General features: G+C 39.0%; 1 protein-coding gene across 8 annotated transcripts in view; it reads right to left on the reverse strand.

Moving 5' to 3' along the window:
• CELF1 (CUGBP Elav-like family member 1) overlaps nt 1–16,746 on the reverse strand; it is a 50,226-nt gene that overhangs the window by 24,360 nt on the left and 9,120 nt on the right. For all 8 annotated transcript variants that reach the window (XM_053720347.1, XM_053720355.1, XM_053720351.1 and 5 more), the window contains exons 3-8: nt 6,039–6,226; nt 5,661–5,743; nt 3,735–3,783; nt 3,038–3,172; nt 2,881–2,960; nt 110–271 (exon numbers count right to left, since the gene is read on the reverse strand). In XM_053720347.1, the coding sequence (XP_053576322.1) occupies nt 110–271; nt 2,881–2,960; nt 3,038–3,172; nt 3,735–3,783; nt 5,661–5,743; nt 6,039–6,216 (687 nt within the window). In that variant the 5' untranslated portion in view covers nt 6,217–6,226. The remainder of the gene's footprint in view (nt 1–109; nt 272–2,880; nt 2,961–3,037; nt 3,173–3,734; nt 3,784–5,660; nt 5,744–6,038; nt 6,227–16,746) is intronic.

A 16,746-nucleotide genomic window follows, 5' to 3' on the forward strand; every position in this document is an offset into this window, starting at 1 on the left:
AAATGTAATGTTCTATCTGAATCATGACAGAAGAATGTTGTGTTTCATGTCCCTTTAATAAACTCCTACTCAAAGAAATAAAATAAATTGACAGAATATAGAAACTTACTGCTAAATATTGGGGTGCCAGGCTGTTGAGGCCTGTAAGGTTTCCCCATACGGAGGCTGCATTGATTTGTTGCATCTGTTGTTGAAGATGCTGTGCCATTCGTTTCTGTTCTTTGTCTTTCTGAGTATCTGCAAACTTTACTACGATTGGCGAGGAGCACCCCTGCAAGCAAAAAGGAAAGACAGGTCATGATTCACGAATAAGAGGAAGTAGTATCATCACCAAGGACGACAGACTGAAATCTGCTCTAAAATATATAGTTTAAAAAGGGACAGTCAGGATCAATGTCACGTTATTGCAACACACCTCTGTAAAGCAAACTTCAAATGATTAATTTAACATAAGTACAGCAAACAAATCGACGAATGAAGAGGTGTGTTGCAAATAAGGATATGTAGAGTAGTGATGGAGGAGTGAATATAAAGCACTAAAGACCCCCCCATTGTTGCCAGACGGCCCTCTCGCCACCCTCAGGCACCTTGTGGGAGGGCTTCCCTACTATTTATAAAAGAATAATAGTAAACTACATTGTGTCATTGGGAAGGAAGAGAGACATTGGATGGATAGATAGATATAGAGAGAGATTATATATATATATATATATACACATATCCTAATATTCAGGTTTACTGGGACATTTTATTCACAAAACATTTCTATCAAGACATAAAAACAGCATTTATACATGTCACTTATTTATTACTGGAAAAGGGTTTAAATGAAAATAGTTCAACTTAAATAGGAACAGTAAAGTCAAATTTGTCATGTAGATGGATTGAATACATTTTAAACAACTTTCCAATTTACTTTTACAATCAATGTTCTTAGTTAGGTATCCATTGTTGAAAAGAGCAATCTTAAGTGAGCTCAGGAACGTGCACGTGTTTTTAGCTAGCTGGCAACACCTATAAGAATGTTATACATAGTCGCAAACACTGCTATAGAGTGCTAAAGACACATGCACACTCCTAAGCGTTCCTTTCAGCCTAACTAGGTTTACTCATTACAGAATATGAAACACAAATTTGATAAAAGAAGTAAACTGGAAACGTACTTCACCACCTCCATAGGAGGCAAAGTTTGTAAAACTGAATTGTGGGTGTGGTGAGAGGCATTTTGAGGTTTGGGAAACTTTGCCCCTCCTGGTAGAATCGTATATTTTCCAAACGTCACTAGCTCATGGACTCTTGCCAAATATATGAAAGAAATGAATGCTTTATTTTGACTTCACTGTCCCTTTAAGGAATAAACCAATACTACAGTATTGATTTTGTACTTCCCTCTTGTATTTAATGGCTAAAAAAAGGACACTAGGCTTCACTTTACTGGTGGAGAGGGACATTTATTAGACCTTGAAGTTTGCCTCTAATCTGAATGCATTTTGACCACTAGAGGGCATTAGTTCATGTGTTTCATATAGATAACATTGAGCTCATGCACGTGAAGTTACCCTGAAGTGAGCACAATCAAAACAACTGAAACAAGGGGGCAGTTTGCAGAGGCTTAGATACAAGGTAATTACAGAGGTAAAAACTATATTTCTATAACACTGTTGGTTATGCAAAACTGGTGGAATGGGTAATAAAGGGATTATCTTTCTTTTTACACAACATTTCTGGTGTCGACTGTCCCTTTAAATACACTTTTGAAACAGCTATAGCAATTGCTTCTGTTCAATAACCAAATGCACTCATGTGGTTTGCAATTTTGGCTGGATTATCCCTTGAATAGTAAAATACTATCATAGGCAACGCAGGTTAGCTTGAGAAAGGGGCAGAAGGCCCCAAAACGTTGCTTCAATAAAAGCCCTTTACCAGAGTGCTACCTTCTTTTTTGCCTTATATCATAGGTAACACCAACATTATTGCAAGGCCTGCGTCACTAGAATTTTTTTTATAAACGATACTAAACACCTAACACCCACAACAATATTCTGTAAAAGTTACATCAGCCGTATGCTTTACTAGAACAAACCATTACAGAGGGTGGAAGGATTAACAGACTAAGTCAAGTTACCAGAGGATTTACTGCTACATAAGCTTTGTTTTTTTACATATGCATAGAATACATGCACAACTAAAGACAGAGAACACCTTGTAATTAAAGGACTTTTCCATAGTTTTGCATTAAAACGTCACCCATGTAAAACATTTCCAGAATGTATTAAGTTGTCTGCCGCACTTATTTGAAATGGCTAAGCGCCCCCAAATACAGATCGATGCTGGTTCCAGACGGAAGCTGCTGCCGATTTAATCCGGTGCGTAACTAGCACTGCTGGTGCGGGTCTCGAGCAGTACTTCTGTGTGCAACTCCTTTGCAGGGGTTGAACATACAATAGTGCAGGCAATTAGGAGCAGTTTGAAAATGTAGGTTTAAGATTTAGATTTTTGGCCTGTCTAGAAAAACACAATTTTCCCCCAAAATAAATTGATTTTTTAATGTCCTTTTAAAAGGAACAGTGTACTATAATTTACCCTACTTTATAATGCGTTTCCAAATATCTGCTTTACATGTTGTAGTGTATCATGTAAAATATGTTTTTGCCCGTTGAAACCACCACCACCTGTTCTGAAAATATGAATGTTTTAGCATACTAAATAGAAAAGGCTACGTAAACAAGGGCACCAAGAATCAAGTTCCCAGTGTGTGTGTGTGTGTGTGTGTAACCCCCCTATTTCATATACAAAAAAATAGCTAAAAAGGTGCCATTTACCATATATTTTGAACTACCATTAAAAAAAAAAAAAAAAATCCTCATCTGTTAGACTCACCTCCATAGTTTGTGCTTGGTGCATGGCTTTGATTGCTGTATGTGCCATTGATCTGGATGTAAAAGTTATAAATGCACAACCTGAAAAGCAAAGAACAAGTCTTAAATACCAGGTCAAACACTAAGTGCAGTACCGTGGCTTATTTCACCGTGTTTACCTCTGCTCGTGCCATCAGGCCCCCGCAAGATTCTGCATTCTTCTATCTGTCCAAATTGTGAGAACATAACCCGAATATCATTTTCAGTACATTTCTTGGAGACCATCCCAATAAAAAGCTTTCTGTCTTCAATAGCTAGATTTGGGGGGAGAGGAAGAAAACGAAGATGCAATCAGTGATGAAGACAACGACCATTTGTGGACGTCATGAACAATGTCAACCTTTAAGTGCCAGAGAAGGAAGCAATTTAGGTAAAACATACAATTAAAAACAACTTTCCAGTTTACTTCTATTATGAAATTTGCTTAATTCTCTCTGTGTCATTTGTTGAAGGAACAGCAGTGCACTACTGGTTTCTAACTGAACACAGGGGGTGAGCCAGTGACAATATACATATGCAGCCACAAATCTACAAATAGCACTCAGGTGCTTTGCTGCTCCTGAACTTAGAGAGATAAACCCTTCAACAAAGGATAAGAGAAAGCAAAATAGGAGTAAATTAAAAAGTTGTATGCTCCGTCTGAATCCTTACTTTACTGTCCCTTTAAGCAGCAAAGGGGTTAATGTAGCCACAGCTTTTCACTATCGCAGCAGAGAATTAGCTGAACCACTTCATATAATTTAGGAAGAGGAGAATAGTACTGAATGACAGTTAAGTTAATACCAGCCACGAGATATCAGGATGATCCAGACGTACCATTATTTTTTTCACTGTCAGCAGGTTTCATCTGTATTGGATGATGCATCTGAACCAAAGAAAACAAAACACCGGTTATTTCTCTCTTAATTTTTTAAGTTGATTTTTTCCCCATTGTTTTACAAACATATACATACAAGTTGTACGTTAACCTTGTAAAGCTAGAACAGTGAAAAGAAGGTAACTAGGCAGGGAAGATTTGCAATAAGGTCCAGCTCGAAAATTCGGTCTACACTTGTATAACCAATTTATTCACTTACAAAGTAGAAATATTTAATATGAAGTATATTTCCAGCATTCATGCAAGCAATGGAAGAGACAAAAATTGGTTAGATGTTAGCCCAGTAAGTTGAAGAGTCGTATGGGTAGAAGATGGAACATTGAAGGAAAAAAGAAAGAAAGAAAAAAAAGACAATAAGAGATGAAGTAAGAGAATGTATAGAATAAAGAAGAGGTGAGTTTAAGAGGGGGACGGATGCAGACAAGGGACACCTATTACCAGATGTCTACTGGTTAAGTTTGTCATTGAAGCTTGAGAGATGAAAGCAGCTGCTCCTAATAAAATATATCATAGAAAAAAAAAGCCATCTTTTTTATTTTTAAAATAATGGTATTCCTCCAGAGACAGAAAGCTCTGTAGTTTTATCTCTCCTCTCTTTAAGGGATGAGAGAAGTGAAGATTTCCATTTTTGGGCAATGAGTTGTTTAGCACTATTAAAGGGAAACTGAACCCAATTTTTTTCTTTTGCGATTCATATAGAGCAAGCAATTTTAAGAAACTTTCTAATTTACTCCTATTATCAATTTTTCTTCATTCTCTTGCTTTCTTTATTTGAAAAATAAGATATCTAAGCTAAGGAGCCAGCCAATTTTGTGGTTCAGAACCATGGACAGCACTTGTTTATTGGTGCTGTCCAATCAGCAAGGACAACCCAGGTTGTTAACCAAAAATGGGCCAGCATCTAAACTTACATTCTTGCTTTTCAAATAAAGATACCAAGAGAATAAAGAAAATTTGACAATAGAAGTAAATTAGAAAGATGCTTAAAATTGCATGCTCTATATGAATCCTGAAAGAAAATTTGGGTACAGTGTCCCTTTAAGTCCAATTCTAAATAGGTGCACATGGATTTTTTGGTGGGCAGTTGAAAACAATGATTAATGGAGTCAAGGAAAGGCGAGTTCTATTGACTCCCAAAAAGATTTCACCAACGGGCATTGCCACCAAACGTGGGACAATGTACGCTTTTTTTCCCGCAGTCACACCAACAAGAATTTGATACATAAGGGTCTCATCAGTTTTAAATACCACATGAGTAGGAGTTTGTGGTTTAATTCTAGTACTCAAGGTGAGGATTTCTTAGTCTTCTTTGTCTTCTAAGTTTATATTTAATTAATTTAGCCATTGGGTAACAAACTGTGGATGTGAGTGTAGGGCTTTTTTAGTTGGACGTCGTCTAGAAATGGCTAATGTTCCTCTAGGCATACGTTCCAAGAGGCATAGTTGTTCAAAAGTAGTTGGGGCTCTCAAAAAGTTACTGTTATGTGGAGAGGTCTGTAGGAGGTGTTGTAACTGTGCATATTTTAACCAGAATAAAAAAAAAACAAATAAAAAACACCCATTTGCCACCAATTGTAGTTCCAATCTTGGTTTCAGTTTACCTCCTAATACCAAATCGTAGATCGGAACTCGTTTCCCAAATGTCTTCTTGTGTTCCTCTTTTGAGGTGCATTCTACCCATTAATTCTGCATTATAGGATATCGGAGATAGTGGTGAATAGATTGAGATCACCCAAGGGATTCTTCCGAAATTGAAACTCTGGCACACCAGTTATTTCTTACGAAAGTAATAGTCAAAAAATTGCAATAAAAATTCTGGTATAACAGCCGAAAAACAATTAATAATTTAACCACAGGTCACTTACCCCAGGGAGAATTTTCATGTTGTGCAAAGCATTCTGTGCATCTAACGCAGCTTTCCGTGTATAGAAAGTGATAAAACAACATCCTAAGAAGTGAAAAAATGACTGATTACACCAGTACATCCCATTACACATCAAAGACTATTATAGATGCATGTGTGCCCACACACACAATGTATGATTGTATTATATAAAATATGCCACATTAAGTATATTCATCTATATATGATTGTACACATACTCTGAATCACAATGAAAAAATAAAGACTAACTAAACTTGTTAACAGTCTTATTGATGACCTTATCAAGGACTTCAGGGAGCAATACCATGACAATGCAGTGATCTAAAGCCACAAAACACACCGGTTAACAGGTATTTACCTTTGCTTTGAGGTGGAGTCTGGCTTCTGTCTCTTAGGATATTAATTTCATAGACTGCACCGTACTGCTCAAAGAGTTCCCTCAGCTCTTTCTCCGACCAGCTGCGAGGAACCTGCCCCACAAACATTTTGATAGTATCTGTGTCTGGCTGGTCTGGATGGTCCAGGGTGCCATTCATCTTCTTGGAGCTGCAATGAAAAATAGGAGATAGGGATCAAACACAGCCATACTCAACACTCATGGTTTGGCCACTAATAATATATTATATATAATTATTCTAAACACAAGTCAAGTAATGACTGATTAGTGAAGGTGTTGAGTTAAGCAGAAACAAAACTGATATGGCCAAGGCATGAGCACAGATTATAGGTGGCCAGTCACCTCAGAGAGCTTTACAAACCTTGTAAAAGTCAGAATGTTAAAACTGCCACATAATAAAAACACCACCATTAAAAGGCAAAATGCTTTCTAAATTCTGGAAGCAAACTTACACCGGACTTGAATTCAATGAGCAGTGATCCACCATCATGTCAGGAAGGAAGTCAAGTTTAAATGATGCCATGGTTGTTCTATTTAGTCCACAGTGAAATAAGCACAAAGTTTAACTCAGGCCTAACAGACTATTGGACCATGTCAAAACAAGAGTAACATAACTAACAGATCAGAGGACAAACGCAAAAAGAGAGAAACAGAACAAGAGTCGTGGACAAAACTGTGCACTGGACATGACAGATAGAGGGGACAGAGACAGTTGCAGCAATAAAGTTTGTTATCCGTTTGAAAGGGGATGTTACCATGTGAAGAGAGGCTCAGTTCAGTGCACAATAAAAGTGCTGATGTATGGAGCTTATTTTGTGCGTTTTTCCCTGGCGAAGCAATACTGAGTGCAGCATCAGACAAACAAAATGTCAGATCAATGGAGATAGGAAAGTGCAACAGAGCAGAATGAAATAAAACATCTACTGCTTTGTTCTGGGTGTTGGAAGCACCGCCCCAATATTCTCTGTTGTAGCCACTTCTTCCCATATACACAGCAGGTTTTAAAAATCTAAGCATGTGACCGCCCACTCATTTCCAACCTTATACTTAATGTTTATCTTTTCTAGAACACACAAGAAAAATAAGTTCAACAGCAGAGGAGAAAGGACAGAAATCCCCAGCATGCTATTAACAGATCATTATTAAACAAATATTTTAAGCATTGTTTTACTTAAAAAGGCACATAACATGCGTAATCCCACTAAGAAACTGTCCAGAGGGGGGCTACTAAAATGATACATGGTCTAAAATATAAAATGTAGAAAGTCTCTGATCTAAATATGTATAGTTTAGAGGAGAGAAGGGAAATAAGCGACAATATTAAAAAAAAAATAAAATAATAATAATAATAAGAAGAAAAGGACTTAAGCTGAAGATGAAAGCATTTTCCACAACAACAATAAAAAAGGGGGGGGGGGGTCACAAACTTAAGTTTCAGGAGAAATGTGGGGAAGCAGTTTTTCCTCTCCTATGGATTCATGAAATAAATTTCCAATAGAGATCCTCTCCTAGAACATTACTTCATTTTTCTGCAGCGTTCCCATGGCAGAACACTATTTTATCACTTAGGTGATTTTAGCAAAATAGAGTACTAGCTATCCGGAACAATGCCAACTGGCCCGGGTGGCTATTGGCTAAGAGGTGGAAACGTCACTTCACTGAAAAATAGCGTTCTTTTATACTTCATGACCGAAAGTCCCCTTTATTTGTTCCACTGGTAAATCCTAGCGTTTCAAAAATGCTAGGATTTACCATCAATTAAAGGGACAGTCTACAATAGAATTGTTATCATTTTAAAAGAGACAGATAATCCCTTTATTACCCATCCCCCAGTTTTGCATAACCAACATTTATATTAATATACTTTTTACCTTGTATCCAAGAACCTCCTGACAGCCCCCTGATCACATGACTGACTATATAAAATCTATTGAGTTGCATTTAGCATTGTGCTGTGCAATAACTCCCTGTGCCTGAACACAGTGTTATCTATATGGCCCACAGTCTCTCGTTGTTAAAAGCAATTTAAAAAACATGTGATAAGAGGCAGCCCTCAAAGGCTTAGAAATAAGCAAAAGTTTCAACCAAGAACAAGAAAACAAAGCAAATTTAATAACATTAAATTGGAAAGTTGATTAAAATTGCATCTCCTATCTGAATAATAAGTTTAATTTTGACTAGACTGTCCCTTTAAAGGACTGTAAAATAATTAAATGTCTGGACGCACATAAAGCTATCCTTAGAAATAAGTTTACATTGTACAAGTAATAGGTGCAGACTTGATGGGCTTTTTGGTTTTATATCTACTGTCAAATTCTATGATTCTATCATTATCTATTGATTAGACAGCCTGTGGAACGGGTTTTGAAAAAAAAAAAAAAATGGAGCAGAAGAGGACAGTGAAAAATTACGTAACATGACTACCTATGTTTACTGTCCCTTTAAATCAGGGAAAGCTATGGAGCAGGGTTAGGAAGTCTAAGTGTGCGCTTTCAATGCTCAGTATTGGAAAACTTGCAATTGTCAGTTATTTTACAGGAAAAGGGGTAACAAAACAAAAAAGCATATTGCAAAGTTACTTTACTACACTTAACTAAATATTTTTTTATTACAATGTCAACATTCTTGCTTGCTTTTAAAAAATAGTATTTGCTATCTAAAAAGACATGTTTCCGTAAAGGCAACATTATATTCACTAATATAAAAAAAAAACATAATTTATGCTTACCTGATAAATTCCTTTCTTCTGTTGTGTGATCAGTCCACGGGTCATCATTACTTCTGGGATATAACTCCTCCCCAACAGGAAATGCAAGAGGATTCACCCAGCAGAGCTGCATATAGCTCCTCCCCTCTACGTCAGTCCCAGTCATTCGACCAAGAATCAACGAGAAAGGAGTAACCAAGGGTGAAGTGGTGACTGGAGTATAATTTAAAAGATATTTACCTGCCTTAAAACAGGGCGGGCCGTGGACTGATCACACAACAGAAGAAAGGAATTTATCAGGTAAGCATAAATTATGTTTTCTTCTGTTATGTGTGATCAGTCCACGGGTCATCATTACTTCTGGGATACCAATACCAAAGCAAAAGTACACGGATGACGGGAGGGATAGGCAGGCTCATTATACAGAAGGAACCACTGCCTGAAGAACCTTTCTCCCAAAAATAGCCTCCGAAGAAGCAAAAGTGTCAAATTTGTAAAATTTGGAAAAAGTATGAAGCGAAGACCAAGTTGCAGCCTTGCAAATCTGTTCAACAGAGGCCTCATTCTTAAAGGCCCAAGTGGAAGCCACAGCTCTAGTGGAGTGAGCTGTAATTCTTTCAGGAGGCTGCTGTCCAGCAGTCTCATAGGCTAAACGTATTATGCTACGAAGCCAAAAAGAGAGAGAGGTAGCAGAAGCTTTTTGACCTCTCCTCTGTCCAGAATAAACGACAAACAGGGAAGAAGTTTGGCGAAAATCTTTAGTTGCCTGCAAGTAGAACTTGAGGGCACGAACTACATCCAGATTGTGTAGAAGACGTTCCTTCTTTGAAGAAGGATTTGGACACAAGGATGGAACAACAATCTCTTGATTGATATTCCTGTTAGTGACTACCTTAGGTAAGAACCCAGGTTTAGTACGCAGAACTACCTTGTCTGAGTGAAAAATCAGATAAGGAGAATCACAATGTAAGGCTGATAACTCAGAGACTCTTCGAGCCGAGGAAATAGCCATTAAAAACAGAACTTTCCAAGATAACAATTTTATATCAATGGAATGAAGGGGTTCAAACGGAACACCCTGTAAAACTTTAAGAACTAAGTTTAAACTCCATGGCGGAGCAACAGCTTTAAACACAGGCTTGATCCTAGCTAAAGCCTGACAAAAGGCCTGGACGTCTGGATTTTCTGACAGACGCCTGTGTAACAAGATGGACAGAGCTGAAATCTGTCCCTTTAATGAACTAGCTGATAGACCCTTCTCTAAACCTTCTTGTAGAAAGGACAATATCCTAGCGATCCTAACCTTACTCCAGGAGTAACCTTTGGATTCGCACCAGTATAGGTATTTACGCCATATTTTATGGTAAATCCTTCTGGTAACAGGCTTCCTAGCCTGTATCAGGGTATCAATAACCGACTCAGAAAAACCACGTTTTGATAAAATCAAGCGTTCAATTTCCAAGCAGTCAGCTTCAGAGAAGTTAGATTTTGATGTTTGAATGGACCCTGTATCAGAAGGTCCTGTCTTAGAGGTAGAGACCAAGGCGGACAGGATGACATGTCCACTAGATCTGCATACCAAGTCCTGCGTGGCCATGCAGGCGCTATTAGAATCACTGATGCTCTCTCCTGTTTGATTTTGGCAATCAATCGAGGAAGCAGCGGGAAGGGTGGAAACACATAAGCCATCCCGAAGTTCCAAGGTGCTGTCAAAGCATCTATCAGAACCGCTCCCGGATCCCTGGATCTGGACCCGTAGAGAGGAAGTTTGGCGTTCTGGCGAGACGCCATGAGATCTATCTCTGGTTTGCCCCAACGTCGAAGTATTTGGGCAAAGACCTCCGGATGAAGTTCCCACTCCCCCGGATGAAAAGTTTGGCGACTCAAGAAATCCGCCTCCCAGTTCTCCACTCCCGGGATGTGGATTGCTGACAGGTGGCAAGAGTGAGACTCTGCCCAGCGAATTATCTTTGATACTTCCATCATTGCTAGGGAGCTTCTTGTCCCTCCCTGATGGTTGATGTAAGCTACAGTCGTGATGTTGTCCGACTGAAACCTGATGAACCCCCGAGTTGTTAATTGGGGCCAAGCCAGAAGGGCATTGAGAACTGCTCTCAATTCCAGAATGTTTATTGGAAGGAGACTCTCCTCCTGATTCCATAGTCCCTGAGCCTTCAGAGAATTCCAGACAGCGCCCCAACCTAGTAGGCTGGCGTCTGTTGTTACAATTGTCCAGTCTGGCCTGCTGAATGGCATCCCCCTGGACAGGTGTGGCCGATAAAGCCACCATAGAAGAGAATTTCTGGTCTCTTGATTCAGATTCAGAGTAGGGGACAAATCTGAGTAATCCCCATTCCACTGACTTAGCATGCACAATTGCAGCGGTCTGAGGTGTAGGCGTGCAAAAGGTACTATGTCCATTGCCGCTACCATTAAGCCGATCACCTCCATGCATTGAGCTACTGACGGGTGTTGAATGGAATGAAGGACACGGCATGCATTTTGAAGCTTTGTTAACCTGTCTTCTGTCAGGTAAATCTTCATTTCTACAGAATCTATAAGAGTCCCCAAGAATGGAACTCTTGTGAGAGGAAAAAGAGAACTCTTCTTTTCGTTCACTTTCCATCCATGCGACCTTAGAAATGCCAGAACTAACTCTGTATGAGACTTGGCAGTTTGAAAGCTTGAAGCTTGTATTAGAATGTCGTCTAGGTACGGAGCTACCGAAATCCCTCGCGGTCTTAGTACCGCCAGAAGGGCACCCAGAACCTTTGTGAAGATTCTTGGAGCCGTAGCCAATCCGAATGGAAGAGCTACAAACTGGTAGTGCCTGTCTAAGAAGGCAAACCTTAGATACCGGTGATGATCTTTGTGAATCGGTATGTGAAGGTAAGCATCTTTTAAATCCACTGTGGTCATGTACTGACCCTTTTGGATCATGGGTAAGATTGTCCGAATAGTTTCCATTTTGAACGATGGAACTCTTAGGAATTTGTTTAGAATCTTTAAATCTAAGATTGGCCTGAAAGTTCCCTCTTTTTTGGGAACCACAAACAGGTTTGAGTAGAACCCTTGTCCTTGTTCCGACCGCGGAACCGGATGGATCACTCCCATTAATAACAGATCTTGTACACAGCGTAGAAACGCTTCTTTCTTTATCTGGTTTGTTGACAACCTTGACAGATGAAATCTCCCTCTTGGGGGAGATAATTTGAAGTCTAGAAGGTATCCCTGAGATATGATCTCTAGCGCCCAGGGATCCTGAACATCTCTTGCCCAGGCCTGGGCGAAGAGAGAAAGTCTGCCCCCCACTAGATCCGGTCCCGGATCGGGGGCTCTCGGTTCATGCTGTCTTTGGGGCAGCAGCAGGTTTCCTGGCCTGCTTGCTCTTGTTCCAGGACTGGTTAGGCTTCCAGCCTTGCCTGTAACGAGCAACAGCTCCCTCCTGTTTTGGTGCAGTGGAGGTTGATGCTGCTCCTGTTTTGAAATTCCGAAAGGGACGAAAATTAGACTGTCTAGCCTTAGCTTTGGCTTTGTCTTGAGGTAGGGCGTGGCCCTTACCTCCTGTAATGTCAGCGATAATTTCTTTCAAACCGGGCCCAAATAAAGACTGCCCCTTGAAAGGTATATTAAGTAATTTGGACTTAGAAGTAACATCAGCTGACCAGGATTTTAGCCACAGCGCCCTACGTGCCTGTATGGCGAATCCTGAGTTCTTAGCCGTAAGTTTGGTTAAATGTACTACGGCCTCCGAAATGAATGAATTAGCTAGTTTAAGGACTCTAAGCCTGTCCGTAATGTCGTCTAGCGTAGATGAACTAAGGTTCTCTTCCAGAGACTCAATCCAAAATGCTGCCGCAGCCGTAATCGGCGCGATACATGCAAGGGGTTGCAATATAAAACCTTGTTGAACAAACATTTTCTTAAGGTAACCCTCTAATTTTTTATCCATTGGATCTGAAAAAGCACAGCTATCCTCCACCGGGATAGTGGTACGCTTAGCTAAAGTAGAAACTGCTCCCTCCACCTTAGGGACCGTTTGCCATAAGTCCCGAGTGGTGGTGTCTATTGGAAACATCTTTCTAAATATTGGAGGGGGTGAGAACGGCACACCGGGTCTATCCCACTCCTTAGTAACAATTTCAGTTAGTCTCTTAGGTATAGGAAACACGTCAGTACTCGCCGGTACCGCAAAGTATTTATCCAACCTACACAGTTTCTCTGGTATTGCAACGGTGTTACAATCATTGAGAGCTGCTAAGACCTCCCCTAGTAATACACGGAGGTTCTCCAATTTAAATTTAAAATTTGAAATATCTGAATCCAATCTGTTTGGATCAGAACCGTCACCTACAGAATGAAGCTCTCCGTCCTCATGCTCTGCAAGCTGTGACGCAGTATCAGACATGGCCCTAGTATTGTCAGCGCACTCTGTTCTCACCCCAGAGTGATCACGCTTGCCTCTTAGTTCTGGTAATTTAGACAAAACTTCAGTCATAACAGTAGCCATATCTTGTAATGTTATCTGTAATGGCCGCCCAGATGTACTAGGCGCCATAATATCACGCACCTCCCGGGCGGGAGATGCAGGTACTGCCGCGTGAGGCGAGTTAGTCGGCATAACTCTCCCCTCGCTGTTTGGTGAAATTTGTTCAAATTGTACAGATTGACTTTTATTTAAAGTAGCATCAATACAGTTAGTACATAAATTTCTATTGGGCTCCACCTTGGCATTGGAACAAATGACACAGATATCTTCCTCTGAGTCAGACATGTTTAACACACTAGCAATAAAACTTGCAACTTGGTTATAATCTTTTTTAGCAAAAACGTACTGTGCCTCAAAGAGGTACTAAACGATTAAATGATTAAATGACAGTTGAAATAATGAACTGAAAAACAGTTATAGCATCAAACTTTAAAACAACACAACTTTTAGCAAAGGTTTGTTCCCATTAGAAAAATAACAATTAAATTTGACATAAAAATTACAGAGCAACGTTTTTATTCACAGTCAATATAAAATTCTCACAGCTCTGCTGAGAGAATCTACCACCCTCTAAAGAAGTTTGAAGACCCCTGAGATCTGTCAGAGATGAACCGGATCATGCAGGAAATATAAGAGTAACTGACTGGAATTTTTTGATGCGTAGCAAAGAGCGCCAAAAACGGCCCCTCCCCCTCACACACAGCAGTGAAGAGAAACGAAACTGTCATAATTAAAACCAAACAACTGCCAAGTGGAAAATAATGCCCAAATATTTATTCACTCAGTACCTCAGAAATGTAAACGATTCTACATTCCAGCAAAAACGTTTAACATGATAAATACTTATTAAAAGGATTAGTGACTTTTAACAGAGTAGTTCCGGTGAAATACCATCCCCAGAATACTGAAGTGTATACATACATGACATTATAACGGTATGGCAGGATTTTCTCATCAATTCCATTCAGAAAATAAAAACTGCTACATACCTCAATGCAGATTCATCTGCCCGCTGTCCCCTGATCTGAAGCTTTTACCTCCCTCAGATGGCCGAGAACAGCAATATGATCTTAACTACTCCGGTTAAAATCATAGTAAAAAACTCTGGTAGATTCTTCCTCAAACTCTGCCAGAGAAGTAATAACACGCTCCGGTGCTATTGTAAAATAACAAACTTTTGATTGAAGTCATAAAAACTAAGTATAATCACCATAGTCCTCTCACACATCCTATCTAGTCGTTGGGTGCAAGAGAATGACTGGGACTGACGTAGAGGGGAGGAGCTATATGCAGCTCTGCTGGGTGAATCCTCTTGCATTTCCTGTTGGGGAGGAGTTATATCCCAGAAGTAATGATGACCCGTGGACTGATCACACATAACAGAAGAAAAAAAAAATCATGTAAGTCAATTTATCAAACAAGGGCAGACAGGGAAGTACATATTCGCCCGTCTGTCCAGCTTCCTTACCATTGCACACGAGTGCCCCTGTGCTCTTGCGTGCAATCCCGCACACAGCCAATCACAAGTGGGCAGGAGATGTTAATTGCCCCAGTTGGAAGAGACCAGGGAGATTAAAATTCTCCACCTAAGAGGTGGAGAACAGGGCAGGGAAGCAGTTGTCTGCTACAATCAGGATTTATCAAGCAGCGGTCATCAAAGTAGAGAAAAAGGCTTGATAAATCAAGTGTCTGCTTGAATAATTAACAGGCACAAGACAGTTTACAGCTGGGGGCACAGACAGTACACAATGTGTAAACAAATAGTAACGTGAAACCCAAAAGTTTTTTTACGATTTGGATACAGCATGAAAATTTAAACAACTTTCTAATCTATTTCTATTATCAGTTTTCTTCATTCTCTAGATATATCTGGTTGAAAAGCAACAACATAAGCTCAGGAGCGTGCACGTGTCTGGAGCACTATATGGTAGCACTATTTCCTGCCATGTAGCTCTCTAGAGCATGGAAACAGAGAACATTTAACAGAAGTAAATTGGAAACATTTTGAAAATGATATACTCTATTTGAACCACAAAACATCATTTTTGGGTTTCATATCCCTTTAAGAATCACTAGGTTTATCTTTATGTTAACTTTGTTGCCACAATCATCAATATCCTTGCTGATTCCTACATTTCACCTTGATTTACCAACATTAGTAACGGTTTTGCTCCAGATATATAAAAAAAAGACAGGTGTTGTATCTATTAACAGCAAAAGATAAAGATGTAAAGCTACTAAATACTACACTGTTACACAAAGTAACCCTCCACTCTAAGCTGCAAAAAAGATGTCTGCTGGTCGCTCTGGCCAAGAAATGGTTGACTTCTGCTGAATGCACTAGAACATGATTGATCTTCATATGTGAAAGATGAGTGCAGACCAACCCAATATAGCAGCATGGCCCTAGTTTCAGCTTACCTTGTTTACACACTGGTGCCCATACGATCATCTCAACTAGCAGACAAAAGAAATGAGTGCACATCACTATTTTCCCCTATGACATGCTTGAACCTTAATAGTGTGGGTGTTAAGTTAGTAAATGTTTTGTTAATACTTGGATGGATCATAGCTGATCTAAATCTTCTTTAGGAAAACTTTTTTTATGGTTGATTTTTATTTTAAAATGTCACTAACAAACCTTTATTTAAACTACAGAGGCTATAGAATGTTTCCTTAAAGGGACATAAAAGCCAAAATTTATATATCTTTCATGATCTAGGTAGAACACACAATTTTAAACAACTTTCCAATTTACCTCTATTAAATTTGTTTCATTCTCTTGGTATCATTTGTTGAAGGAGCAGCAGTGCACTACTAGTTTCTAAACACATTGGTGTTAGTTCTATGCAGTCACCAATCAGTGCTAGAACCTAGATTCTTTGTTGCCCCTGAGCTTTCCAAGATAAACTTCAGCAAAAGGATAACAAAAGAATGAAGCAAATTAAATATTATAAGTAAATTGGAAAGTTGTTTAAAATGGGATGCTGTCTAAATCATTAAATAATATTTTTGGGTTTCGTGTCCCTTTAAAGAGAAATAAAGGTTGAATTTAGGGAATAAAAAAAATATATATATATTTCTGGCAATGTTTTTATTAAAGTTGGTTAAGTCCTGGTATTTATCAAAAATACAAACCCAACTGATCCTTAAAATGTAGAAATGCACTTAGTGTTCACTTAAAAACCAAATAAAGTATTTCCCTTTTAAAAAAAAAAATTCTGGTAAAGTTCCACATCTAGAAGGCTTTATGATTCAACAGATTAAAGTGTATGTCAGGGTTCAGTTCCTCAAGAAAAGCTTGCAAACCATATGTATAAAATGTACTACTAATAATAATTATTATTATTATTATAATTATTATATACTACACGCTATGAAATGCATGCTAGGAGTGTAAAAATAAAATGTGGACCTTGTAAATAAACAAATGACAAAACTGCCACTTTAAGTGCAAAGTCTCTTCAATCTCT

Source organism: Bombina bombina, chromosome 7 (assembly GCF_027579735.1).
Source record: "Bombina bombina isolate aBomBom1 chromosome 7, aBomBom1.pri, whole genome shotgun sequence".
In the NCBI taxonomy this organism is placed as follows: domain Eukaryota; kingdom Metazoa; phylum Chordata; class Amphibia; order Anura; family Bombinatoridae; genus Bombina; species Bombina bombina.